The sequence below is a fragment of the Ipomoea triloba genome, chromosome 7, assembly GCF_003576645.1.
Source record: "Ipomoea triloba cultivar NCNSP0323 chromosome 7, ASM357664v1".
Taxonomy (NCBI): domain Eukaryota; kingdom Viridiplantae; phylum Streptophyta; class Magnoliopsida; order Solanales; family Convolvulaceae; genus Ipomoea; species Ipomoea triloba.
The window spans coordinates 5,645,998-5,672,994 of record NC_044922.1 but is presented as its reverse complement, the minus strand read 5'-3'; the positions used below and the strand labels follow the sequence as shown (position 1 = coordinate 5,672,994).

General features: G+C 32.5%; 2 protein-coding genes across 2 annotated transcripts; one reads left to right on the top strand and one right to left on the bottom strand.

Moving 5' to 3' along the window:
* Positions 1-712: 712 nt before the first annotated feature.
* On the top strand, positions 713-5,739 carry LOC116025704. Its single transcript, XM_031267038.1, has 6 exons — positions 713-1,503; positions 1,771-1,982; positions 3,658-3,952; positions 4,088-4,173; positions 4,255-4,346; positions 4,805-5,739. Exons 1-6 carry the CDS (start codon positions 1,183-1,185, stop codon positions 5,035-5,037), a joined length of 1,239 nt encoding a protein of 412 aa, XP_031122898.1. The 5' UTR covers positions 713-1,182; the 3' UTR covers positions 5,038-5,739.
* A 1,760-nt stretch (positions 5,740-7,499) lies between these two features.
* LOC116026294 (putative glutamine amidotransferase GAT1_2.1) lies at positions 7,500-10,298 on the bottom strand. Its single transcript, XM_031267773.1, has 3 exons — positions 9,975-10,298; positions 8,689-9,428; positions 7,500-8,147 (listed from the first exon to the last, which is right to left on the bottom strand). The coding sequence occupies exons 1-3, from the start codon at positions 10,063-10,065 to the stop codon at positions 7,692-7,694; spliced, it is 1,287 nt and encodes a 428-aa protein (XP_031123633.1). The 5' UTR covers positions 10,066-10,298; the 3' UTR covers positions 7,500-7,691.
* Between the last annotated feature and the right edge of the window lie 16,699 nt (positions 10,299-26,997).

Sequence of the window (26,997 nt, the reverse complement as noted above, 5' to 3'; positions counted from 1 at the left end):
TTTTTCATATATTGTCATGATATACAATTTTTGATTTAGTTACCGTAGAGCTTACAAAAGAATTTTACATACTAAAAATCTCAAGTTACTCCTTGGTGAATTATAATGTGGACCATGGTCTACAAAGCATTGTGGATCATGGTACAAAGCATTGTGGATCATAACTACAGTTTCATTGGACAATATATACTCAAATATTTGAAACTGTTATTCAGTTTCATTTAATTTTATATATACTGCAGTTTCCTTTTAACATAACTACAGTTTCATTTCGATATAACTACAATTTTATTTTATAATATAAAAATAAAATAAATGTAAGACAGTAACATTTGAGATAAAATGTAGTTTCATTTACGGAGCTTCGTTAACATGTGATGGCAGTAAAGAAACGGTGTCGTTTTTGGATCATTGTCCACGATATAACAACTGAGGGGCAAAATGCTAGCCGCCGATCATATTGGTTTTTCGCAACTTTTTTTCATACAAGAGGAGGTTTACATTCCCAACTTCTCTTAAAAATGAGAGTGCGCGACCATTGACGCCAACTAAGCTAGTTATTATCTATGCAATAATGATTGCCCGACGCCCGAGTTGAAACGAATGAAAAAATAAATTGTGGTTTTTAGTTTTTAAATATTTTATCTTGAACGGGATTAAAAATGAAAATAAAAATAAAAAACAGGATTGAAACGTTTTTTTTTTCCCTTCTCCCCCATTCGGCCATACCCATACATTTCAGTCAACCTCTGCTCTCTCCTCTTTCTCTTTTAAAAATTTTTTCCGTTTCCTCAACTCTCCATCACCAACCATTGTAATATTTCTCCCCATTCTCTCACCGGCGTTGTCGTCGTCATCGTCGTCATCGTCGTCATCATCACCATCGTAATATCTCTATTTCTGTAGACGCAAATATCAAACTATATATGCAGAAAAAAGGTTGCGAAATTTGATCTTAATTAACGTCTCTAGGGACCAGAAATCGTTCAATTCGTCCACGACGTTAGGCTAATTCGAATTCTTTTGCGAGATATTCAATTAGCCGGCATCACAACAAGGACATATATTGAAATATATAGAGATAAATACAAAGAGATACAGATTGGACCGCGTTGTGTGTATACGGATATCTATTTGTTGATTTGATATAGAAATTTAGGGCTTTTGGGGGTGTGGAAAAGGATGTTGGGGGCCGGATTGCAGTTTAATCGGAGGTGCAACGGCGACGATCGGTTTTACAGTGCGGCGAAGGCTCGCCGGAGTCGAAGTCAAAATCTGAACGGTCACCAGAACCATCAGAGCCAAGATCATCTCCGAAGAGCTCAGAGCGACGTCGCTGTCTCCCATTCTCCGAAGTCTGATGTCCGAGTCTCCACCGATGAGCCACCGAAGGAGAAGTTGGCCGTCGTAGACGTGCCGGGATATGGTGCCTTGTCTATGTCAAATATCCAACAGTTTCTGCATTCCGTTACTCCTTCTGTCACCGCTCAGTATCTCTCTAAGGTTTATTAATCAAAACTTGATTCAACATTTTTGAGAAATTTTTGTTTTGATTAAGTTGCAAAGTCATGAATACTATGCTATTTTATTCTCTCTGAAGTTAATTTCTAAAGTTTAAAGGATATGTTTAATTGATAGTCAAATGTGCAAAGTTTTGTTGATTACTTGCAAATTTTAGTGGGCACTTTGTTTTTCTCTTGAACTCTTTGTTGTTGTTGGTATATAGTTATGCTGATGGTGTTTGATTGGTTTTGTATGTGCTAATATCAGACTACAATGAAGAGTTTGAAAATGTGTGGTCCGGAGCTTCAGCCTTATTTCCTCTTAGGGGATTTATGGGAGGCCTTCAAGGAGTGGAGTGCATATGGTGCTGGAGTGCCATTGATATTGAATGACTGTGATAGTGTAATTCAGTACTACGTTCCCTATTTATCAGGAATCCAATTATATGTAGACCCTTCAAAGTCTTCTGAGAAATCAAGGTATCGATCTTAGTGATTTATTCTGATTTTATTAGTCTTGAATATTAACTCTTCCATAATCTTGATATGGGTGACTCAGCCTCTTTGATCTTGTAGTATATCTTTTCATAATTCAATTTACATTTTTTGTTTTATAGTTTATGTTTTGATTGAGTGAAAATGTAATTTCCTCATGTTCGGCATCATGGATTGCAATGATAAAAATATAAAATATGTGTTGTTAAAAGTGAGCTGTCTTGGAAGTTGTGATTTGGGTGTGGTAGAAGAATGCTATGGCTTTGCCAATCATTTTGGATATATAATGCCCTTAGATTAGTTGTCTTAAAACTCCTACTGTTTAGATGATAATGCTTGGTAAACTGACATAGCTTAGTTAATTTCCCTTTTTGTCAAAATATTAAGTTCAATAATTGATTTTATCAGTATGTGGACACCCTATAATACTCAAATACCTCCCTAGGCAGTGGCTGATACGAGTGCCTCTTCTCTAAGCTGTGTAAAATGTTTCCTTGAACTGCCAAATACCTTAATGGGGGGCATTTCTATGCATGTTTTCTTGCTGAATTCATTATAGATGATCTGCATTTGAATTCAGTACCATTGCTTTCTAATTATGTACTTTTGAATAGCATGAGACAACAATAATTGAGTGATGGTCCAAACAAGACCAATTGCAACTCAAATTTTATAGAAAATGAGACTGTTAGCAGTGGATATATGTGCCCCTTATTTGCAAAGAGAAGGCTAGCTTAGCCATATTCCTCATCATATTGCTTCTTTTTGCATATGGCGATTTGGAAACTATCATTTTAATACTCTATGCGCTTTAGTCACAGAAACATACGTGAACTTTTAAGTAGATTCTTTAACCTTTTGTTTGATATTGTTTATAGGTGTGTCCGTGTGTGTATGCATGTCAATGGCACTGACTATATTCTGTCATGTTTTCATAAATTTGTCACCTACTTCAATTAACAAGTCAGTTAACCACTTGAGTATTGAATTGAGTGTGTAAGAAGGTTGCAATGGAGATGTTTAAGCCGGCTATGATCTGCATTGCATTGTTTGGTTGCAATGGTGTTCTGTGACCTGTGTACACTATGGCAACTCAACTTTTTGGTTACACCTATATTAGGTTTCCAACTGCTATTGATTGATTGAATTTTTTGGAAGCTCAAGTTCTTATTCTTCCAAATTTTTGTTTCCTCCCTCTGATTTGTTTTCTCATTGACTCATGGACGGCAACACATTGCTGCCATTCTTTGTCCTAGATTTCATGGTATATTCACTGGATAGTAGGATGTTTTCAATCGTATCTATCCAGGAATGTAATGGTTGAGCTGAGTAATACAACTGCAGCTATTTTTTCTCCATGTGACACATTAGTAGTTACCTGTTAAAAAATGAACTAGGCAATACATGCCTTACATAGTTACATGTACTGGTGGCGTGTGTGATCTTGCCTCATGGAGCCATGGACCTTTCATACTGAACTGGTTCCATTTTGATGGGAAATAGTTAATCGTAGTGCATGTATATTGTTAATAAAGCATTTTATATTGCAAATGAACTAGAATGAATTAGTGGCGTTTCTGTTTAAATTCTGCTTCCTTATGTTAGTGGAAAACTTCTACTTGTCTTATTTCTTGTCTGAAATGGGTTTATCTTGTGATAGAAAACCAGGTGAGGAAAGTGATGGCGATTATTTTAGGGATTCAAGTAGTGATGGCAGTAGTGATTCTGAACAAGAGAGAGGTTGCTTGAATTATTCAAGGGAGAAAAGGAGTTGCCATTGTCAAACCAGTGAAAATTCTCTTGGGATTAACCGATTGTCATTAAGAGATGAGAATGGTACATGTCAAGAAGGCTTTTCCAGTGATGAAGGTGAACCTGGGCGTTCTCAAGGTCACTTGGTGTTTGAATATCTTGAGCGAGTTCCTCCTCATGGTCGGGAACCTTTGGCAGACAAGGTAGGTCCTTTCATTATAAAAGTCTGTGATGAAAAAGTTTTATTCTTGAAGGGAGTTAGTGAGATAAATGCTTTCTATTACTCATTTATTTATTATTACTTTAATCATTGTCTTGACCTCCTTATACTGTTGCAGATTTCACATCTTGCTGTTCGCTTTCCTGAGTTGAAGACACTTAGAAGTTGTGACCTACTTTCATCGAGTTGGATTTCAGTGGCCTGGTAGTGTGAATTTTCCTTCTGTTTATTGTCATTTGTATGTGCACACTAACTTGATTAGTCTTTATGATATTACTTTTGTAGGTATCCAATTTACCGGATACCAATGGGACCTTCACTAAAACCCTTGGATGCTTGCTTCTTGACCTATCATCATCTTCGTACACCGGTGGCAGGTAACTGAAAATGTCTTTTATTTTATAGCTCTCATGAACCGAATAGTTTTACTTTATTTGCTTGTGCATCTTTTTATCAAGGGATGCACGTAATGCCACTATCTAAGAAGTTTTGGGTTACATTGAGGGTGTTTGGGTTATATATATATTCTTTTGCTTGGGTGTTTGCTCTTTTAGTTACTACGTGGATTTGATTGCCATTTTCGTTGTGGTCTAAAGCACCTATTTTTCTATGCATTTCTATTTTATGTTCAATTTGCCACTGTCTTGTATCGTCTCCTATCTCTTCTAATCCCCTTTTTGTTTTGTGTTTCCAATTGCTTATAATAGTTGCTTTGAAACTCTTTTTAACTCTGAGAAAGCTTGAATACTGATTTAACTACTGTTATTAGTAAGATCTACTTTCATGTTGAACTTCTTCTTGTATTGCTTTTGAGATTTGAAATTGTACTCTGTAGGGACTCAAGGTGCACGGACCACAAGTATTACATGTCCATGTGAGACGGATGCTATCCCAAATATATTGTTACCCGTTTTCGGCCTTGCTTCATACAAGTTTAAATCATCGCTGTGGACCCCTGACCGAGGATGTGAACGTAAATTAGTGAACTCCCTCTTGCAGACCGCTGGAGAATGGCTGACAATGCGTCAGGTCCATCACCCAGATTTCAGTTTCTTCTGCCGAAATTGAAACTTTAAGACGGTTTGTTTCTCTTCCCCAAATTCTCACTCCCTCGTAGAGTCATAGGCAAAGAAACCCAATGGTTTTTGTTTGATGCAGCAGTATAACTATGAGGAAAGTTGAGTCAGGGCTGTTATTTGTGATGCTATTATTTATTACTATGAGAAAGAGGAAAAGAAAAACATTAAAAAAAAAGAACAAAAAGGAAAAAAAAAGAAGAGAATTGAAATGGCAGAGCAGGGCAGTCGGGGAATATGAAGGTTGCTATGGGCATGGTTGGTGGCAATTATGTTTAAGATTGGCGTGAAAAGGAGCAAGTGATGCATTGACCAAGCTCCACCCGATGTTAGCAACACTGTGGAATGGTTGGAAAAAAAAAAAAGAAACTTTTAATCTCAACACAATACGTACTTTTGATGGAACCGGCTGCTGGTTTTTTTCCCTGCCTTGATGATCATTAGGTTTGGGTTCTTTTTTACCTTGGGGTTGATAAGAGTTTTCTATGGAAGTGAAGTTCATTTTGTCCGCCCCATATTGTACACTAGTTACTCTTTTTGTTTTCGGTGGCTTATAGTAAGTAGCCTGGGAACCTATAATTAGTTGTACACTAACTGTTAATTTTGTTTTGAATCACTTGGAGTAGCAGGGTACTATAAATTAGTTTTGGCAGCATAATCTGTCTGCACGTTTGGTTAACTTTTCATTGAATCATTCTATGCTTATTATCTGTCAAAGCCTAATTGATAATCAGGTGTGTCATGCCTGGAAAGGTACACACCGTGAAGGCGTGAATTGTATGAAAGCGAGTTCTGTGCGATCTTCAAGTACAGATTTAGCATTGGCAATTCGTGTTTCATGTATAAACACATGGTATTAACAGGTTTGGTCCATACACAAATATGACGGATAAGCTAAGAGCATCCTCGTAAGTTAGTTTTTTTTGAGATTTTTGAAATATGAATAGAGGTGGAGGGGGAAAAGGGGAAGAAAAAGAAACAAAAGTAACCGAAAATGTGATGTAGAATAGAGATGTAGAATAGAGGTGTATGGGGAAAAGGGGGAAAAAAGAAACAGAAAGTAACAAAAAAAAAAAAAAAAAAAAGCTTCTACGCACCCAATTGGTGCGTGTGGCACCACCTGCAACGACATCTGCTTTTTTTCCTATGTAATGGCCTAATGGGTCCAAAAAAAAAAACTTGAATTTGTAGGATTGCAAACTTGAATTCAGGCTTAAGTCTAAAAAACTTGCAAAGAAAAAATAAATGGTGATACTCTAAGGACATCCACACCAAAAGTTCTTTCACGATTTTTGAGAGTATTAAAGCCAACATAAAAAACAGAGAAGGTAAGAGAGAGAACAAAGGATTCCATATGCAAATAGAGTTTTTGGAATAGTAAAAGTATATTGAAACAGTAAAAGTCCATCTATTTGCCTTCCATTTTAGCCGTTTGTCTTTCTGATTTACTGACACAATGTCAACCTTCCATTTTTTTTTCTTTTTCTCTTATTTCTTGGCCAACTCTCTCTCTTATATGACACATTAAAAACTGTGCAAAATATGAACTGATATTGATGCTCTAACAAGCTTCGAATTTAGAGCATACGAGTTGACATGATATAAATATCATCATTAGTTTATGTAATAAATTTGTGTAAATTCATAAACATAATAATTTTAACATATTAAATAGGTTCATACTTTGTCTTAACAGGTTAATATATTAAGAATATGAAACTAGATGGGTCATATCAAATTGTAATGATTTAGGACACAATTAGACAACTAGATCTGAACATGTTATTTTCGTATCCAATTTTTTATGTTGCGTCAAAAATTACTAAGTCTAAGCACAATTCCGTTGTCAAAGTAGTGGAGGGATGAAATCTAGTGGGGTCAATGGGTTTACCAAAGAATAACAAGCTTCAATAACCCCTTTAAACCAATAAAATAGTAAAATTGAGTTTTAATATAATGTCATTAGTCATTGGTAGAATAGTGCACTTGAGTCCTACACTTGTTTTAAATATTCTCTATTAGGGCAAATCCCATTTGTGGTTTTTTAATTTCTTTGTTTTTTCAAACCAAAAACCAAATATTTGATTTTTCAACAAATGGGAGTCGTTGTCGCCATATATATCAAATGCTTTTTGTGATTTTTTTTTATTAAATATAATGATTTTGTTGGGACCAGGTCTACCATAAATCGAGTATAAAAGTACAGGATGAGAGGTAGGAAAATAGTAATATTATTGCTTGGGACACTATATATATGCTTAAAGAAGTGCGTACAAAGTCCAAGATACCAGTCCAAAACAACGGCTGAAATAATAAATAAACAATATAAATTGTAGCCCAGTCAATGGACTAGAAGTACTAATGCTATTACCACTCATTCTAAATAATATGATTTTACATATATTGAGGGAATGTTCTATGTGTTAATAATAATAATAATAATAATAAAACCTATTTTTTGAACCAATAATAATATACCTATTTAAATTTGAATATCTGTAAATTTTTTACTAGCCAACCAGAGACACAAGAAATTGCAAATATATATATATATATATAGGCGGCAATGCGCTACAATTCAATATAATCTTGAAATGTACATACATCTTATTTGAAGAGAATAAGGTTTAAGTCATCATGTGTTGGTCAGCTTTCATGATGAGCCCTGAGCTTCCTCTCCATAGCCTCTGAACACATCTGCCCCATCTTACGATAAAACCCCACCATCTCTGAAAGCTGTTCTATCGTCATTTTCCCTATCACAGCCTTTGCCATCTTCTCCCTCTCTTCTGTCATCTTCAACCTCTCAATGTACACTGACCCATTCCTCACTGTTGCTCCCATCTGCTTCAGCCTCTTCTCTTGCTGCAAGCTAAGCGCTGTGTTTTCTTCCAGAAATTCTGCGCCTGCTTTTAGCTCAGATTCTTGGATTGAAACGTTATTGTTACCTCTTCCTGTGCTGTACATGTCCTTTGCAATGGAGAAACTCCTGACAATGCTTTTTCTCTTGCTCTCTAGCTCGTTGTTGAGCTTTATATCCTTTTCCATTCTTCTGCTGCCACTCAGCTTCTTCTCGTATGCTCTTACAGCCTTCACAAATTCCTGGTTAATCAACTCATATATGTTAATGTTTTGCTTCACAAATTCTGGGTCTATCTCGAAATCTTGTAATTTCTGACCACCCAGAAGTGGTCATTACTCATTACAAGATTTCTGGTCGAAACTCGAAAGTAGTCTTTTAAACCAACTTTTTGGTCATTTTGAAAATTTGAAAACTTTTATGTCACCTCAAGGGTCATTAGTCCCCGATCTGACAGGACTGTAAAGAAATAAATCACGACAATTTATTAAGTGAAAAGATTAGTGTTTAGTGCCTGCAAGGAGTCACTCCCCAAGAGGGTGAATCTCCTGCAGGCTGCATGGCCCAATCCTATGTTCTTTTTTATAACCTACCACCCAAGAATCAACTGAGTTATCGGCGCGGCTTATGTCACTATTTCCTATTACCAACAAAGGTGGTTGAAAATTTGGATGGTTAAACATCATAGCATTCTCCTAATTTTTGACATAATTAGAAATTTCGAGAAACCAATAGATAATTCCTTGGTAAAATGAAACATAAGGAGTAGGAACTAGGAAGTACCTGGTATGCCATTGAACATCCTGGGTAATCAAAGCTACCCAAATCATGGGCACGCATTCGTTCAGGATGGAATTGCAGTCCCATAATGAACTTACCCTCCTCCGGATTATAAGCATCTGGATCATAGAACCCTTCTATCAACCCATCAGGAGCAAAGGCCATAGGCACAAATCTCTGAGCCAATCTTTTCACTCCTTGGTGGTGATAGCTATTAACCATAATCTCCATCTTCTCATCATCATCATCTCCCAAAGTCTCCCTAAACCATTCATGCAATGGTGTCTTCTCCACAACCTTAACAACATGCCTATGCCCATCATAGTCCTCATAGTTCATATGCACAACTTTTTGTTTCTCTGGGCAATTTTTGGAGAGCTCTTTCCCTATGTCCTGATAAAGGGTGCCTCCACAAGCCACATTGAGGATTTGTGAGCCTCTGCATATCCCCAAATAGGGAATGTTCCTCTCGAGACAGAGCTTTGCTAGGCTGAGCTCTATCGAATCCTTTTCGCGGTCGATGGCTGTGTCGCTTGCGTGTAGGTTCTTGATTTCTTGTAGCTCTTCGGGTGTGAAGTTTGATAGTTCTGCGTCGTAGAGAGACGGGTCAATGTCTTCTCCCTCGCAGAGAAGAACTCCATGGATGGGCTCGAAGCTCTCTAGTAGCGTGTGGACTCCGCTCACTCGTGGCACTATTACTGGCACTGCTCCATAGCTCACTATCAGGTCTAGATGGTACTCTCCTGTTCACAATTGCCATATTATGTTATTTCAATCTAATACAAATTAAAGGAAAATACTATTTGTATTCTCAACTTTTACTCCCTTCACAAAATGTGTGATGTTGACATTTTCTTAGGACCCACAAGATGAAGATAACTAATGATTCATTGTCACGTCAGGAAGTAAAAAAACATGAAGTACATGTAGTAAAACTCCTAAAACTCCTAATATAATTCTCTAGCCTAAATTATGATGTCATTAGGTGGAAGGATCAGTGTCTGTCGACCTAATGGCTGGTCCTCACAAGGAGCCAATTCTACTACATTCAGTACATTGGGTATAACTCCATCTGACAAGACTGGTGCACGATATTAGGTGTAATTTCATTGGACAAGACATTAGAACTCCCATGTTGGGACGGCCAGACTCAATCCTATTTTATTAATTTTGATCATACGACAAGCATGTATAGGAGCAGACAAGTGCATGTATTTGTGAATAAAGAACATAAATTTGGTGGCATACATATCATGAAACGAATTCGCAGGAAATTAAAGAAGACATACCTACGAAATCAACGAACTTGTTCTTGCGAACGGTACGACGAGAGACGATGAGAACCCTAGGGAGAATGGTGGAGAGATCTGCAGGCGCCATGGCTGAGCTCAAGAAAATCTTCCCCTTTCACAATTCACTTCCAGAAATAAATGTGAAAAACTAAAGCAGACCCAAAAATCACACTTAATCCCCTTAATTAGTATCTATACAAACCCAGATTTTTTAATTTAAATTTACAACGTTCGATTGTTTCCTCGATGGAATATGTCAATATGGAAACCCTAGGCTGTTTGTGTGTGTATATATAAGTATATATAGATACGTGTGGATGGATGAGGGGTATGCGCAGTCGAGGCGCCGCGTAAAGAGAAGATGTATGTTTGATTGGTTGGACCTAATGGTATTAATTTAAATTATCATAGGATTAGATGTAGGGAATAGGGAGTCAAACATTTGATAAGATATGCTGATTTGGATACAGGAAAGAATATGCCGTCTTTAAGAACCGATTTGATCTAGGGTAGGCTAAATTTGAGTCTAAATATTGGAATTTAAAGAAAAAAATTTATAAGAGTAGATCTCAATAACAATTCGACTTAATAGTTCAAGTATGACCAACAATTCAAAGTCATAAATAATACAAAGCATTCAAATATCGATCACTTAGCTTGATGGTTGTTGGTAGTTTGGTACATTCTCTTTTATCAAGGTCAACAAAATTGTGAAAAGATAATCATGCATGCCATCAATAATATAATGAATTTAATTTTATTTAAGTAAGGTCTTAAATTTGAATTATGTGAGTAAAGAAATATACACCACAAATAACAGCTCAAGTACTGGACCCTCGAAAGAATTAGCAATATAAAAGTCAACAAATCATATTTTCTCCCTTAATAATTATAATCACAAGATGTTCATTGCTGATGAGATGAATATTCGTAAACTGTAATATCTAAGTATTCGTCGGTAAATTATTATTACGAATTGACATAGAAACATTTTTTTAACAAGTTTTAAAGTGTTTTAGGTGGCACATTTTTTTTTAAACACTATGAAGAGCTTTTGTGCATCATCACTTAAAATGTCACTAGTATTGTGCTCATTAATAAGTTTTCCTTTAGTAGTTGTAGTCCCTATTAGATATGTCAATTTTAACTTCAAATTAAACTGACAAAGTTTGCTTGAGAAGATTAAAAGTTACTCCGTACAAGTCAAGACAATAAAAATTCAACTTAATAAGAAAATTGCATGATATCATGAAACCAATAAACTAAATGGTTCGAGTCTCACCAGCAATAGTATGTAGGCAACCTTTCAAAGTGAGGGGAGCTTCTTGTGCGTAGTGAGCAAAAATCAAACATCTGTGTTCAGTTGAATTACTATAATTTACATCCTCTCATATGCTTTATCGGACCGGAGCGTGGGGACCTCGGAGTTGGGGATTCAATCTTTTGGAAGGAAATAAACTAAATGGTCGGAGTACACTACCCCAAAACCTAGTTGATTGACCACCCACTTAAGGCTACAATTTCTTCTTTTTTTTTTTTTTTTTTTTTTTTTTTTTTTAGGAAAAGAAGGCTACAGTTTTTGTTTTACTAGCATTTTGTAACAAAATATATCAGGGAACCTTTACATAGGCCCTCTCTATTATATTACAAATATGAATAAATTAATTTTTTATTTGTAGAGTTTTAAATAAAAATAAATTTATTTATATAAAATTTTTTAGTTATATAGCTTATACTAATGTCAATAATTATATTATTACATTATGTTTTTGAGTTGGATTTTGAGATTGGAAATTTGGATTGATTAAATAATATTTTATATTTAAATTTATTAATGTACATGTCCTAGTTTAATTTATTAAAATTAAAAACTTAAGATATTAATTTTAAAATAAAATTTTAATTGCGTTTTACCGATAAGCCTGAATGAGCAGATTCAAAATTAAGTGGGTTAGTCCAATTGATATCCCTAACTAATTAATTCTTGTATTCAACTATAATTAATTATTTATTATATTTAGGTATATATATACATGTTAGCAGCTCAACTAATGCATGTTAATCATTGAGCAAAAGGATAATGCCGTTACAGAATACAATGTTGGATAATTATATTATCTTCAAATGGATAAGTTTTCTTGCTATTTCATGCATATACTTCATACCAATTAAGGCTGTTATCTAAAATTTTAAACTTGCTTTGTATAGGGAGAGAGAGAGAGTTAAATTCATGAATAGCAAAACTCTTTTCGTATGTACATCCATGATCCACCATTTTTTTTTTGTGGCAATAAGATTTGGTGCGACAGGTTCTTGTGGCTGAGATGGGACAAAAGAGTAAAATAGAGGTCAACACTATTATTTATATAATTATATCTTGTGGACTATATGGATGAATGGTCTAAAATAGGTGGCTGGGATGCCAATTATGATTAAACACATGGGTGCATTTCATGTAGCCATATGTATAACTCCCGAACTTATCAGATTACCAAAGAATTTCATTTGTGTTTCTTTTTGGGGTCAGAGCTGAGGAGCAGTACATGTACATACATTATGATTCAACTTAGACAGATATATATAGTTTATCTCTCTCGTAGAGCCGCCAATAGGGTTATAGGGCTGCCAAATCCCGTCCTTTGGCGGGGTGGAATAGCCAAATTAAAGTCCGTCTTTTGGTAGGACAGATTTTATAGGGCGTTTGATTGAGAGGAAAGAATTTAGGGAGGAAAAATAATTCTGTAAGAAAAGAATAAAGTGAGAATAAAGTAGAAATTCAAATTATGGTAGAGATGAATAGAATTATTAAAAATAAAAAGATACTGAATGACATAAAGACTGAAATAACCTTGTGGTATAATAATAATAATTGAAGACAAATATGTCAATTTCTCATTTTCCCTTTTCCTTCTTCCAGAATTCATGGGTAGGGGGAATGAATTCCAATTCAATGAATGGAAGGAATTGCAATTCCATCCAACCAAACAATTTAGTTTTCTTTTCTATTGAATTGCATTGGAAAAGAATTTCAATTACATCCAACCAAACACCTTGTTAAAGTCTGTTTGGAGAAGATTTTAAAGTCGAAAAATACTACTCTTAATTTTTACTCCTATATACAAAATTTTGACGTAGATATTTGTATTAGGATTAATTACATGAAAAAATTAATTTATTAGTGCATGCCAAATCAGAGAATAAAATTTAGGGAGTAATATTTGAAAAATCTATGTAGTAGATATGTCCGACATTATATGTTGTTTATGTAGTAGTGAAAAATATTTAAACTCTGCCCAGTTTTGCAAATTCTCCCCTAGGCTGAACTCATCCATGTAATTTTTGGCCTTGCAATATGACATGGAAATAAATAAATAATTTTTTATTGTGCCGTAGGTTGCGACCCCATTTTATCGTACAAAAGGCTATATCATTGTAATTTTTTTAATAAAATTGAAGGTGTGATTAAGTGGAAGGACTCATCTATTTCTTGACTTTTGACTTTGAGTACGTATGTAATTCTTTAGAGGTGTCTATAATTTAGTGAGTGAATGAATTAGTTACTGTATTTGATGTGAAAACTCCGGGTGCACTAAAAAAATTGTATATTTTTTAATTCATTTTTTCTTACTTTATTTATTTTTTGTTTTGAATAATTGTATTTTTTATTTTGTATGTAATTAAATTATTAATAAAGGGCCAAAGACCTTGTGGTCAAGTGGCATCCGGTGTCCCATTTAACACTCCCACATGGATGATGGGAGTGGGTTTGAGCCTCAGTGGAGGCAACTGTTGACTCGTTGTGCTTCAGTAGGTTGAGAAAGTAGCTATAACTCGTTGTGCTTCAGTAGGTTGAGAAAGTAGCTATGAACAGATACTACATTGTAACAGAGTCAGTAGTACTCAAAAAAAATTATTAATAAAGAAAAAACACATGAATAATTGTATTTGTTTATTTTGTATTTTATAATTCTTATTTTCTTTATGTGTTTTTTTTTCTTCTGAATAATTATATATATTTGTTTATTTAAGTATAAATCTCTTTTGCCACAGACCTTGTAGTCAAGTGGCATAGATATGGTCCTTCTAAGTAAGAGGTCACAAACACTTTGTATTCTCATTTCTCATGTGATCAACAAATCACTTTCCTACACACACACATACTTTGTATTTACGTATAAAAACAATTATTATATGTATTTTGATATTTTGGGCCAAATTAATGGAGATAGGGACTACATGTCAATATTGGCCCATAACATATTCTTCGATTTGCTCAAAATCTAGTACGGAGTACTATTTACAAAAAGCTTTTTGTATAGCCGTAAAATTAGAAGTTTTAAAGTCAATGGAAAATTAAAGAATTAACTATTATTCCTCTAAACATTTATCCCTATGATTAAATTCTAACCAATTTGATTGGGGCGAGTGGTTGTACTTGTACACTCTCTTCAAATCCTTTAAGAGAAGTCGAAAGTTCAACCAACTAATTAATTAATTAAAGTATTCAGATCGAATAGAACAATAAAAAAAAATACTTATGCTCCAACGTAACAAGAACAGTAACAGATAATTAGCATCACTAGTACATATAAAACACATAAAAAAAATAATTAAGTTGCATCCCATCCATTCGCATAACAATAAACACTTACACTAATCAATGCACCACTTATAAGACAAATCGTGCCTAGCTTGGAAACCAGTTCACCCCAACAAATTCTAAATCCTGCCAACACCACATAATTCGTGTTTTATCTGAACTAAAAACTTAAACAAATAGTGAGATGAGACTACACATTTATGTTTTATATATTATATGCTGAACAATCAGACAACTAAATTTATCATAAAGACTAAAAACGGTGAACGGGTGATCAGCAATTGGGGAAAGGCGATCCACAAGCAATAGCCACCTTCCTGGCATTAGGGGAAGCGACGAAACGCCGGAGTTTAGGATCCTTCATATAGCCGCAAAGGCAATTCTTTTGTTCCTTGAGCCTTGAGCAGCACTCAGCAGTTGGGGGTGTGGTTGAGGAACTTATGGCATTGGCACAAGGGGTCAGTTGCAGTGGGTTGCAATCCACTGCTTCTGTGGCTTCCATTAACCCCAAAACCAACACTACCATTATCACACTTATCGCCAAACACTTCATTGTTAGTGGTTTCATTTTTGTGGGCTATTGAGACTTTGTGTTTGATGAGTACAGTGTCATGGAAATGGCTTCGATCTATTTATAGTTGGAGAGAGTAGTAAGGTTATTTGGGCTGAAGTTCTTCTCGATCTTTCCTTTCTAGTTTCTTTATCTCAAACTTTGCCAGCTCCATAAATATAATCTTTAATTTGTTGTGTTGTTGTCCTTTTTTCAAATATTATATTTGGGTTCAAATATCACTTTCATCATTTTGATCACGTATGTACCAAGAAAAATATATAAACATTCACGAGGTGGGTATAAATGTGATACGGCACTTAAACACATACCCTAAATGTATGTACTAAGAAAATGTTTTGATCAGATCAGAGTGTTTATATTAAAAAGAAACTAAAATAGTGCAAAAGGCGAATATGTGATGGATTTTTTTTTTCCTTTCTTTTGGCCGTTTGGGTGCTAAATAACATGAACTATTTTTTTTTAAAACAAAATTGAAAATCAAATAGCATTCGCTAGTGGAAACCGTTTGAATTATTTTAGTATAAGTTCTATTCATTTTGGTATATATTAACAATGGAGGGTGCCAAGGACCTTGTGGTCCAGTGACATTAAACATTTCCCTTTATATGGGAGGTGGTGGGTTCGAGCCACCTTCAATAGGTTGAGAAAGTAGTTATGAACAGATACTGCATTGTAATAGAGTTAAAAAAAAAAAAAAAAACAAACAATGGAGGGTTGGAGAAAATGATTTGATTAGTTTTATAAATTTTGAAAGTTTGAAATAATTATAAAATTATTGACGTGTTTTTTTTTAAATAATATCCTCAACATTGATGAATCCGTGATTTAATCCATTCATTTGGATAGATCAACAATTAAGAGTTGCTGAAAATAAAGAAAAATGGAGTGATTAGTTTTATAAATATTACAAACTTAAAATTTTTCAATAATTATAAAATTGATCACGTATTTTTTTTACTAAAACGCTCAATCATAGATAAATCTTAATGAGCGGTTATATGGCACGATCAAATGAGAACATAGCCCTTCTGTAAAAAGTGGGGACTGATCTCAATTTTATTGAAAACTTTTAAGAAGAGGGTTCATTTTATAGTAATTTTTATAAATTTAAAAGTTTAGTAATAATAATGTCCTAACTTTTTATTTTTCAAGAGAGCTTATTACCGAAATAGTCCCTCGACTATTGTGAAATTATCAATTTGGTTCTCGACAATTTTTCGTGCCCAATTTAGTCCCTCGACTTTGAAATTTTTAACCAATTTGGTCCTCCGTTTATTTTACCGTTAACATCTGATAAATCGGGACCAAATTGGTAATTTTGCTATAGTCAAGGGACCAAATTGGTAATTTTTCAATAGTCAAGGGACCATTTCAGTGAAAAATTAGTTACCAATTTGGTCCCTTGACTATTGAAAAATTACCAATTTAGTCCCTTGACTATAGCAAAATTACCAATTTGATCCCAATTTAACGGATGTTTAACGGTAAAATAAACGGAGGACCAAATTGGTTAAAAATTTCAAAGTCGATGGACTAAATTGGGCACGAAAAATTGTCGAGGACCAAATTGATAATTTCACAATAGTCGAGGGACCATTTCGGTAATAAACTCTTTTCAAAATGAAGAGTGCGGATGCATCAATATTTTTATAAGAATGAAACAAGGAAGTTTTCTCCCATGAACCCTTCCCAATATAAACTTGCGAGGCAATAATAGTCATAAAGACATGAAAAATGAGATGTACGTGGGTGGTGGTTGGGGCATCAAGCATGCGGTTCGATCTGATCCCTACTCGACCAGCGATATCTTAACTCAAACATCTATTATATATAGAAAGGAAGTGAAAAAAGACCCAATTTCATATATTTAATGATCAATCAAATAAAGAATAGCCGTAAAGTGTATCGTCGCTATACCGTGGACCATGGTCACAAAATGACGTGGTTTCAGTAAGTGGGAGAAACAGCGGTCGTAAGTCATAATGGAGCTCCGTAATTGATACTACAATTCATCTCAAAAGATATTTCCTTACATTTATTTTTATATTATCGAATGAAACTGTAGTTATATCGAAATGTAATTGTAGTTGTGTTGAAATGTAACTGCAGTGTATATGAATTGATGCTGAATAACAGTTTTACATTTGTGTTTTTATATTAACGAATGAAACTGTAGTTATATCGAAATGTAACCGTAGTTGTGTTGAAATGTAACTGCAGTGTATATGAACTAATACTGAATAACAGTTTCACATTTGTGTTTTTATATTATCGAATAAAACTGTAGTTATATCGAAATGTAACTATAGTTGTGTTAAAATGTAATTGCAGTTGTGTTGAAATGTAACTGCAGTGTATATGAACTGAAAGTGAATGGCGCAAAATGGAAGCCGTTTCATTCGTCTGTTTTCATTAATGAAAACGACGCCGTTTTGATGCGCAGTCCATAATGGGACCCACAGTAAAATTTGCATATAAGTGTACGTTGTACAACTTTTATGATTACTTAAAGGACGAATAGATATGCAAAAATGCACCAATTGTGTTAGGAAACGCACCACAATGAAATGCACCCCCCACACACACACGAAAAAAAACGCATCATTATTATTAGTATTATTATTGTTGTTGTTGTTGTTATTATGTGAATTGAGCAATGAGCATCCAAATTATTAAACATATTGATTTAGCATTCCAATTACCTTTAACTTGGAAGTTACTTGGAATAAAAATGTCAAATAGAATTAATTGTACTTTTTAAAAAGTTCAAGTGAGAATTTAAACTTTTTTTAGTTTGAGTGCTTAATTAAACTTTTATGAATAGTTGAAGTGCTTATTTAACCCTTATCGTATTTATTTATATCGTTTGATCAACTAATTAACAATATTTTATATTTTGTCTTGAACAATATTGACAATGTTTTGAATTACTTTAAATTTGCATCAGAAGGTTTGAAGCTGCTTTGTTTTGATAACTTTATTAGTTCGTAATGACCTAAATATATATTTACCTTTGTTAGTTTTCTTCTCTTTCTACCCAAAATAACATTTTTTCTATATTAAGGCTCTGTTTGGCATAGCTTATTTAGGAGCTTATAACTTATTTTAAGCTACTAATAAGATATAACTCTGTTTGATAATGTTCCTAAAATAAGCTAGTAGTTTAAAATAAAAGCTTATTTTTAAATGCTACCTAAGGTAGCGTTTCAAAATAAGCTAGTGTTTCAAAATAAGCTAGTAGCTTCTTAATTTTTTTTCCATCTTTAACCTTATTATTTTAAAGAAATGACATCATTTACCCTTCCCAATTAAAACCTTTTTGGCTAAACTTTTTTGACTTTTTTCTCTTCAATATGTTGGATTGTAATTTTAATTTGACATTTGTGTTTGAACATTGATTTTTGTATCAACTATAATCTTATGAATTGTAGACATTTTGTTTTACTTCTTACTTTATATTTTATTAAAATATATTGATTTCACTATTTTATATTTTAATATATAAACAAACCTATTTAATTTTTTTTTTGAAAACAAACCTATTTAAATTTAAAACTATTTAAATTGTATGGAGATGTCATTTTTAGTCTTTTTTTTTTACATTTATCAGCTTATCAAAAAGTTAATTTTACCAAACACTTTTAAGTATAATAGCTAACTTAACAGCTCTTCGGATTTCAACTTCGAGCTTATAGCTTTTCACTTTTCAGCTACTTTTTAGCTAGGTTTGCAAAATAGCCTAAATACTATAATTTTCAATTTGTATGTATCTCCCTGATACGGATGGTGCATGTGATCATTAATTAGTAACTCATATAGAAAAAAGCTTGAAATACTTTCTTATAAAAACACATTTTATTTGATGTAGTGCACTTTAATTGTTTGATTATTAAATTAAGAAAATTTTAAATAATTTTTAAAAAAGCCAATTAAAATATTTTACGTAACGAAAATTTATATATCTTGCCGAAATCATGTGTAAAGTGCTCGTTCATGTTAGTGTGTACCGACCCCAAAAGTAGGAATCAGTATTTTTCCAATCTTCCTAATCATTTACATGTCATTGCCTTTCGGTGATGAGATGCAAAGCCTTGCAATTGGCATGCGCCCCATACAATTTGATGATTGTGAATCTTTTTCTCTAAAAATTTACTTTATTTCTCCTCGATGCAATTAATCTGATTATAATGTTTAATCATATATATATATATATATATATATATATATATATATATATATATATAAAACCTACAGCAGTGATATTTTTTTTAAAAAAATTTCAATCAAAAATGGACTTTTTTACCAATAAAAAATAGCAATGGTTATCAAAAAATAAATAAAAAATTCAACTATGGTTCAATCTATGTTTTTATTTTTATATTTTTTTCCAAAAGATAGAATCCTTTGGACTATGGTTATTTTTTGGTATTTGGCTAAATTCATAAATTAAACTAGTCTTTTTTTTTTTTTTTTTTTTTTTGTATTGCTTAAAGTTAGATCGAAAGTTGTATTGTTTTTTCCTATTTCATTGAGTGAAAAAAAAAACATGAACATAAATTTATTACAAAGTTATTTTTCTTATGAGGGTGTTTGGTAGTTATCTAATGGCCGATAATTGATAGCTTACTATATTAGTTGATAGTTAATAGTTGATTGTATTAACGGCTTTAACCAACTAATAGTATTAATAATTTGTAAAAAATGTTTGGTAAATTAGTTGGAAACATTTAAAATGACTTATAACAATCTATTATTTTATTTATTTACGTATTGTTAAATTATTTTTTATTTTTATTATTAATAAATTTTTAGATAATTACATTATTATTATTATTATTGTTGTTGTTGTTGTTGTTGCTGCTGCTTTAATTGCTTTGTTTTTATTATCAACTAGATATATATTGTCCCATGCCATGCACAGTCTATACTTATATATTTAAATATAAAGTATTGTTATAATATTTATAATAAAATAAAGAGAATTGGATGGTTTGTATCTCTTATTGCCTCAGGGAAGATAATGTGGTAGTTGATGCTTTAACAAAGGTAGTGATCAACTGCGGTTGTGACTTGATTGAGTTTGTACGGCCTCCCGTTCATATTCTGGGGTATCTTGTGAATGATAGAGGCGTTGTTGGTGTGTTAATTCCTATTAATTAAGCTGAGCTTTGTCCTGGCTGGGGCTTTCCCCTTCCTTCATTTCCAAAAAAAAAAAAAAAAGAGAATAATAATATAATATAGTTTACGAAAACATGTGCAATTACTAACAAAACTTAATGCTTGATTCTATGTCATAAATGAAAATATAAATTACAAATTATTAAAAACCTCTGTGTAAACTAAATTAGTAGTAGAAATACAAAATCTTTTGGGTTCGTCACAAATTAAGATTTTGAGCCCATCTAGATTACTCACTCTTGATACAACCACATGTCCACATATAATTGACCATGAACAAAAACTTGTTTATATAATAGCAAGCCAACATTCGATAGTGTTTGACCTTGACTTTTGTTGATGACCATTGCATAGGAAAGCATCAATGGAAATTGTCTTATGTTAAACTTGAACGATAGTCTTAAGTTTGATGGAGTGATAGTCATTCTAGCTAATCATATATTGGTCTCATCATTTGTCTTTGCCAATAATATGCGTGTTTCTATGACCATGACATGGTCAGCTAATTTCGTTCCAACCAACCGAGTACCATTGTAAATGTCAAGAGTGTAGTCAATATTTCTCATTAACATCACAGGTGACCCAACCTTTAAGGTTAATGAATGATTTCAAAGTATATGATATTTAACAAATGATGTAAATATATTATTCGATGTAATTTCAATTTTTACTAAAAATTCTTTAGTTGATTAATAATTATACACAAAATCAGCATTATTATAGACACTAAAAAAACAATCAAAGTAACATTTAATTTAAAATAGTTAAGTAAGATGTCTTAATCAACATTGTAGAATAAAATTTCCATTATATATATATATATATATATATATATATATATATATATATATATATATATATATATAAAAACATAATAAGTCTCAATCAAGGTTATATCCTTAATTTATGTCCCTTTTTTAGATGCTAATAAATGTGTACATTTTACTTTAAATGTTGTACACTTTAATGTTATTAGACAAAATTGTCCCTACTACATTCTTGTTATACAAAACTACCCTTATGTGTGTATAAAATACATATATTATTTGTGTATATATAATTTGTATTATACATTTTAATTATTTGTATTTATTAATATTTTAATATTGAGCATAAGATTTCGCGCATCGCGCGAACAAAATACTAGTATATATATATATATATCGATGGTGCATTATTATGGTGCAGATTTCAAAATATATACGATCGAGAGGATATGATGCACAATAATACATCTCGTAATTTGTTATGAATATTTAATTTAATTTATAGTATATCTTATATTTCTAATATTTTATCTAATAAATAGTGTTTTTTTATTTTTTCATTGATATTTTTTAATCATGTTTTGAATTGCTATAATTTTACCCCCACTTGGCAATAATTCTGGCTTTTGCCACTGATCTTTATAAAATAAACAGACCATAAAATATAGTACACATTAAAGTTTTTTTTTTTATTGAGTACATATTAAAGTTTGTTTACTTATATACCAAATTAAATGCAAGTTCTGACCATTACACCACACCTTACAGGGTGTTTGGTTGGAGAGAATTACAATTCATTTCCCACTAAATTCCCACTTAATTCCGAAGGCAACTAAATTCATTCGTTTGGTCGGAGGGAATTGTAATTCTACGGAATTGCAATTCCCTCATTTTCATGGAATTAGAATCCCATGGCCCCCCGGGATTTTAATTCCATAGATTTTAGGAAGAAAAAATATAACACTGAGACAAAATTACCCCTCCCTTATTTTAACCTAAAATTGATGTCTAACATTCCCTTCAAAATTATAGAGTGTATTATTCTTCGACTTCCCTTTGTGTATATTCTTTTAAATATTTATATGTAGCAAATATTCAAAATTTGCATTCTTTATATGCATTGTTTATATACAGCAACTTTCGTGTATATTCCTTAGAATTCTTTATATGCTCTTTATATGCATAACTCTTCAAAATTTTTGACTACCCAAATCAAATGCATGTGTTTTCTTAGTTCAAGAGATACAGTAGATGATTGCTTTTGAATTTAATATGTATATTTTTTGGGGTTTGAATATGCAAATGGGTCCAATAGATACTTGTCATTTAATAACAACAACAACAACAACAACAACAGCAACAGCAGCAGCAGCAACGGCAACAGCAGCAACAACAACAACAACAACAGCAACAACAACAGCAGCAGCAGCAGCAATAACAACAACAACAACAACAACAACAATGGACATTTTGGACTTTATACAACTTATTCCCTCTCAATTCCAATATATACCAAACATTGGAATTGAAATTCCCAGTAATTTTATTCATGCGTACCAAACACTAGAATTTAAACTCTCACTTTATTCCTGCATTATTCTTTTCCCATGGAATTACAATTCTTTTCCCACTTAATTCCCTCCCTCCAACCAAACGGCCCGTTAATTCAACTTATTAATATTTTAGTACTTTGTTTAATATTAACATAAAAAAACTTCACCAATGACCTTATGGTCAAGTGGGTGACTCTCTTAAATGGGATGTCATACTACAATGTAATAAAGTCAGTACTAATACTAAAAGCATTTAAGAAAAATTCTAAAATATACTTTTTTTAAAAATTAAATTCATTTTTTGTGTTATAAAAATTATTTCTATTCAAAATATTATTATTTTTATTGTTGTTGTTGTTGTTGTTATAACGAATTTCATTTCTCCATTTCACGTTCAAAAACATATAACAAAATTGTAAATACAAAGATGTAGCGCTTCATATATTTTATTATAAAATCTTCCAATCCCTCTCATGATGGTATTCCATCATTCCAATCCCTTTCACCGCGCGCCTCCGGCCGGAGCTCTAATGGAGCTTTGAGCCGGCGGTTTTGGTCACCTTCTACATTTGCTCTCGCTCTTCTTTCGCGCCGACCACCGTAGCAGCTCCGTCCACCTCCGACCACCGCCACCGATATTCTTCTTCCGTTTTCTTTCCCTTTGAATAAAATAATAGTAGGTAGGTATTGGGGTTTGTGTTGGTAGTCTTGAACTCCCAACCCTACTTTGACTTTACCCACTTTTTATTTTCTCTATTATTGTATTTTTCTCTCGTTACTTTTACGAGCATTTTTCCTCTCGTTACTTTCACGAGCTTTTCATTTTCATTAGCATAAATCATTTAGTTTGGTTTCGGCAAGTGTTGATCTTTATCCTGGGCGAACAAAAAAGAATGATGACGACCTTTGATGAAGCTTTAAGCTCCCTGAAGGAACATAGCTTCCTAGTTATGAAACAGTCTGCGATTCAAGTTTTCTATAGCATATTTGGAAAAGTTGTTTCTATGTCTGACTGTAAAGAATGGTTTACCATTTCATTGATCGTTGATGTAAACGTTTTATGTTATGAATTAATGGAATAGCTACGTTTACCCTAAAAAAAAAAAAAAAAAAAAAAAACTACTGATTGTATAAGAGTGACTTAAGCACAATTTATATATATAGCTATATTGAGTTATTGCCTTTTGCCTTTATTCAATATAAAGATGTGTTGCAAACTTCATCAACAAAAACTCAAAAATATTTTGATTAAATCAATGAAAGAGAAAAGCTTAAAGGTTTATTAATAATATTAGGAAAAGTGAGAAGACCATTGAAAATGTCCATCCAAAGTATAAATTTAACCCTACCTCATGTCAGCTGCGCCTCCACTCACACGGAATGTTTATAGAATTATAGACTTTACTTCTCCTTCCATCACGCCACAACATAATTCACGACTTTAGGAAAATTATACCAATGTAGTACTAACTTTAGACTCCTATCTTAGTCTAATTTATGCTATCATATATATATATATATATATATATATATATATATATATAACCTTATACAGTTTTTAAATTTATTATGCTATAAAGTTTGTTCATCACATATAAATTAAATGTTTATCACGTAACAACTAATGGATGACGAGTGTTGATCAACTTAATTTGTTATATTTAGATAGAATCCTTAGTGTTGAGATATAAACAAGAAAAATAATAGATCAGACTTACGTGGTTTGGTAAAGTGCCTAAGTCTACGAGAACAAAGTTGTTCTTTTATTAATAATTGTGATGGTAGAATATCAAGAGTTACAAATATTATATTTATATGAAATCCTAAATAAGGTACATGTACTATACCGTGGGGCGCTACTACCTCACGCCCTGACTTATCACCTTTCAATTTTTGTATATATGAGACATAAACAACACTTGAAATTAATAAGTACTCCATATATGATAGGACTTCAACAAGTGAATATTATATAATAATTTTAGAAAAAAGGAAATAGCATTTTTCTTAAAAAGTACTGAAAAACAAAAATCTTAACTTTAATTATTTATAATTAAGCAGTGAGCATATACAGATTTTCTTCTCTAAGCAAGAATGTTCTAATTTTTAATTTTTATTATTATTTTTTCGTGGAAAACCTATAGTAATTATACAATGGTGTACATTAAGTAAATCTCGCATATGTGTAATAGCGACGGGGAAGACCTTATTATGGGATAAATTGAACTGAGAGAGTATTGATATATAATAATTGAACTCATGTTCTTACAGTACAACAATAATGCTCCAACCATTCAACCACTCGACAAGTGTTTTTCAATGCTTTGCACTGCTATTTCAACAATTAAGTATCTTTTTAAACTTGGGGGGCGATTTGTTTTCTCCAAGTTTACAGTCGTAATAACCACAGAATCTGAATCGAGTTTAACATAGACTTTGCTTAACTATCTCTCCTTAATTTGCAACGAGCAAGTTTTCAAAGTCTGTAGAGTTTTATATATATAGTTCTTAAAAACTGTAGTCTGGTCAAAGTCGCACGTGGTGGGATGAAGCGCAGTCAAAGCGTTTGGTCTGCTCATAGAAATATGTTCACTTCGTTAATCTAACACTGAATAAATTAATTATTATTACTCCAATAATCATGCTTTGGCGCCCCTTAACGGTCCAAAACTAATGGGGTGTTTGGTGAGATGAAATTGAAATGTAATTACAACACAATTTTTTGAGCTTCAAATTACAGTGTTTGGTTGGATGGAATTGCAATCTTACGAAATTACAATTCTCTCTGTTTGTTGAATTTGAATTCATACGTCCCTTATGAATTCTAATTTCCAATTCAACATAACATAGAAAGGAAAAATATATGAAAATGACCTTTTTGCTCTTAGTTATTATTATTATTATTATTATTATTACAAAATGACATTTTTGTTTTTATGTCACTTCTTCTCTTCACATTCCTAATGATTCAATTCTTCCTTATCAAACAATATAATTCGAATTCTTACTTTATTCCCACCAATTACAATTTTTTTCCTCCTTAATTCCTTCCTCCAACCAAACGCCCTATAAGACCTTCCCCAATAGTGATAGGATTTTGAGGAGGTTTTATAGGTGTGATTAGAAAAGAGAAAATGTGAGGAATGAAATAAGAAAAACAAAAAAAACAAAATAAAATCTGAAATTAAACTTAAAAAAAAAAAAAAAAAACAGAAACAAAGTACTTATGTGCCCAGCGGGCGGCGCGTGCACGCACATTTTGCGCGCAACGCACAGAAGTTGCACTGCTCTCCCCATGGTACCTGCCACATCTTTGCCAAATCTCTGCCAAAACCCTTATATTTGCAGGGAGAAAATTTCAACAAAAGCTTAACATTCGCATTTGTTAAAAATTTGCTCCTTGAAATTTACTGTTCCAAAATCACACCCAATACCACTATTGCGGAGGGCCTAAGTGGATTATTTTTGGTAATTAAATGTTAGGTGAGGATCCAGATGATAAAAAAAAATCTTATTAACATATATCCACAAGTGAAAAATTACATGCAATTGTTGATGTCCCGTGCACACTCAGACAATAATTTTGAAATTTACTTTTCACAAAAAAAAAAGTGAAAAATATTTACATGCAATTATTGATGCCTATTCTGCAGCTATATAGGTGAGAATTAAAGCAGTATATAAATAAATTTAGGAGGCTTTTAGAGATATACTTCAGGTATATATATCTTGCTGACTTGCTCATGTCAAAGCTTGGTGAAATACTAAAGAATATAAATAATAAAGAAATAATTGATTTGACCAACGATTAAAAAATTTTGGTTTCACTTCAAAAAAAAACTTCTGTTTATGAATGGAAGCCGACAACTGTTACTGAATGTAAGTTCTGAGTAAAGCTTGCTTTGTGAACTTAGTCAACAAAGAATCACAATGAGGTAAGTCAATCAAAATTGCTTATAACCGATTTTCTCAAATAAAAAATGTTAATAGACCGCTGTCTCAAAGGTTCAAATTTGAAATTTTGTGGTTACCAAATAATAAGTATGACAAGTAAAATGATAACATGGAGTAATATTTTTAGGGATTGAGATACATTGGAGTATAAAATAATATAAAATTACAAAATAGTTGTAAATTTGGCTTCCTAGGATTCTCTTAGCAACCTTCTTTTTTATGGATTTTTTTTCTTCCTAAACATTTTGTCTTGTATTTATTCTCCTGGAAAAAGAACAAAACAAAATAAAACAATAGTAAAAGGTAGAAAACAAAAGTAAAGGTGAAAAGAAACAAATGGTGTTAATTCTCTAATGTCTAGTCTATTGCCCAAATGCCCCGCTGCATTCTTTCT

Bases quoted from the DNA above. Each gene is read 5' to 3' on its own strand.
- LOC116025704 (XM_031267038.1), top strand. From the start codon at position 1,183: ATGTTGGGGGCCGGATTGCAGTTTAATCGGAGGTGCAACGGCGACGAT. The intron at 4,174-4,254 runs GTAGTGTGAATT...TTACTTTTGTAG, and splicing joins AGTTGGATTTCAGTGGCCTG to GTATCCAATTTACCGGATAC. The intron at 4,347-4,804 runs GTAACTGAAAAT...TGTACTCTGTAG, and splicing joins TCTTCGTACACCGGTGGCAG to GGACTCAAGGTGCACGGACC.
- LOC116026294 (XM_031267773.1), bottom strand. From the start codon at position 10,065: ATGGCGCCTGCAGATCTCTCCACCATTCTCCCTAGGGTTCTCATCGTC. The intron at 9,429-9,974 runs GTATGTCTTCTT...AATTGTGAACAG, and splicing joins CAAGTTCGTTGATTTCGTAG to GAGAGTACCATCTAGACCTG. The intron at 8,148-8,688 runs GTACTTCCTAGT...TTGATTAACCAG, and splicing joins GATGTTCAATGGCATACCAG to GAATTTGTGAAGGCTGTAAG.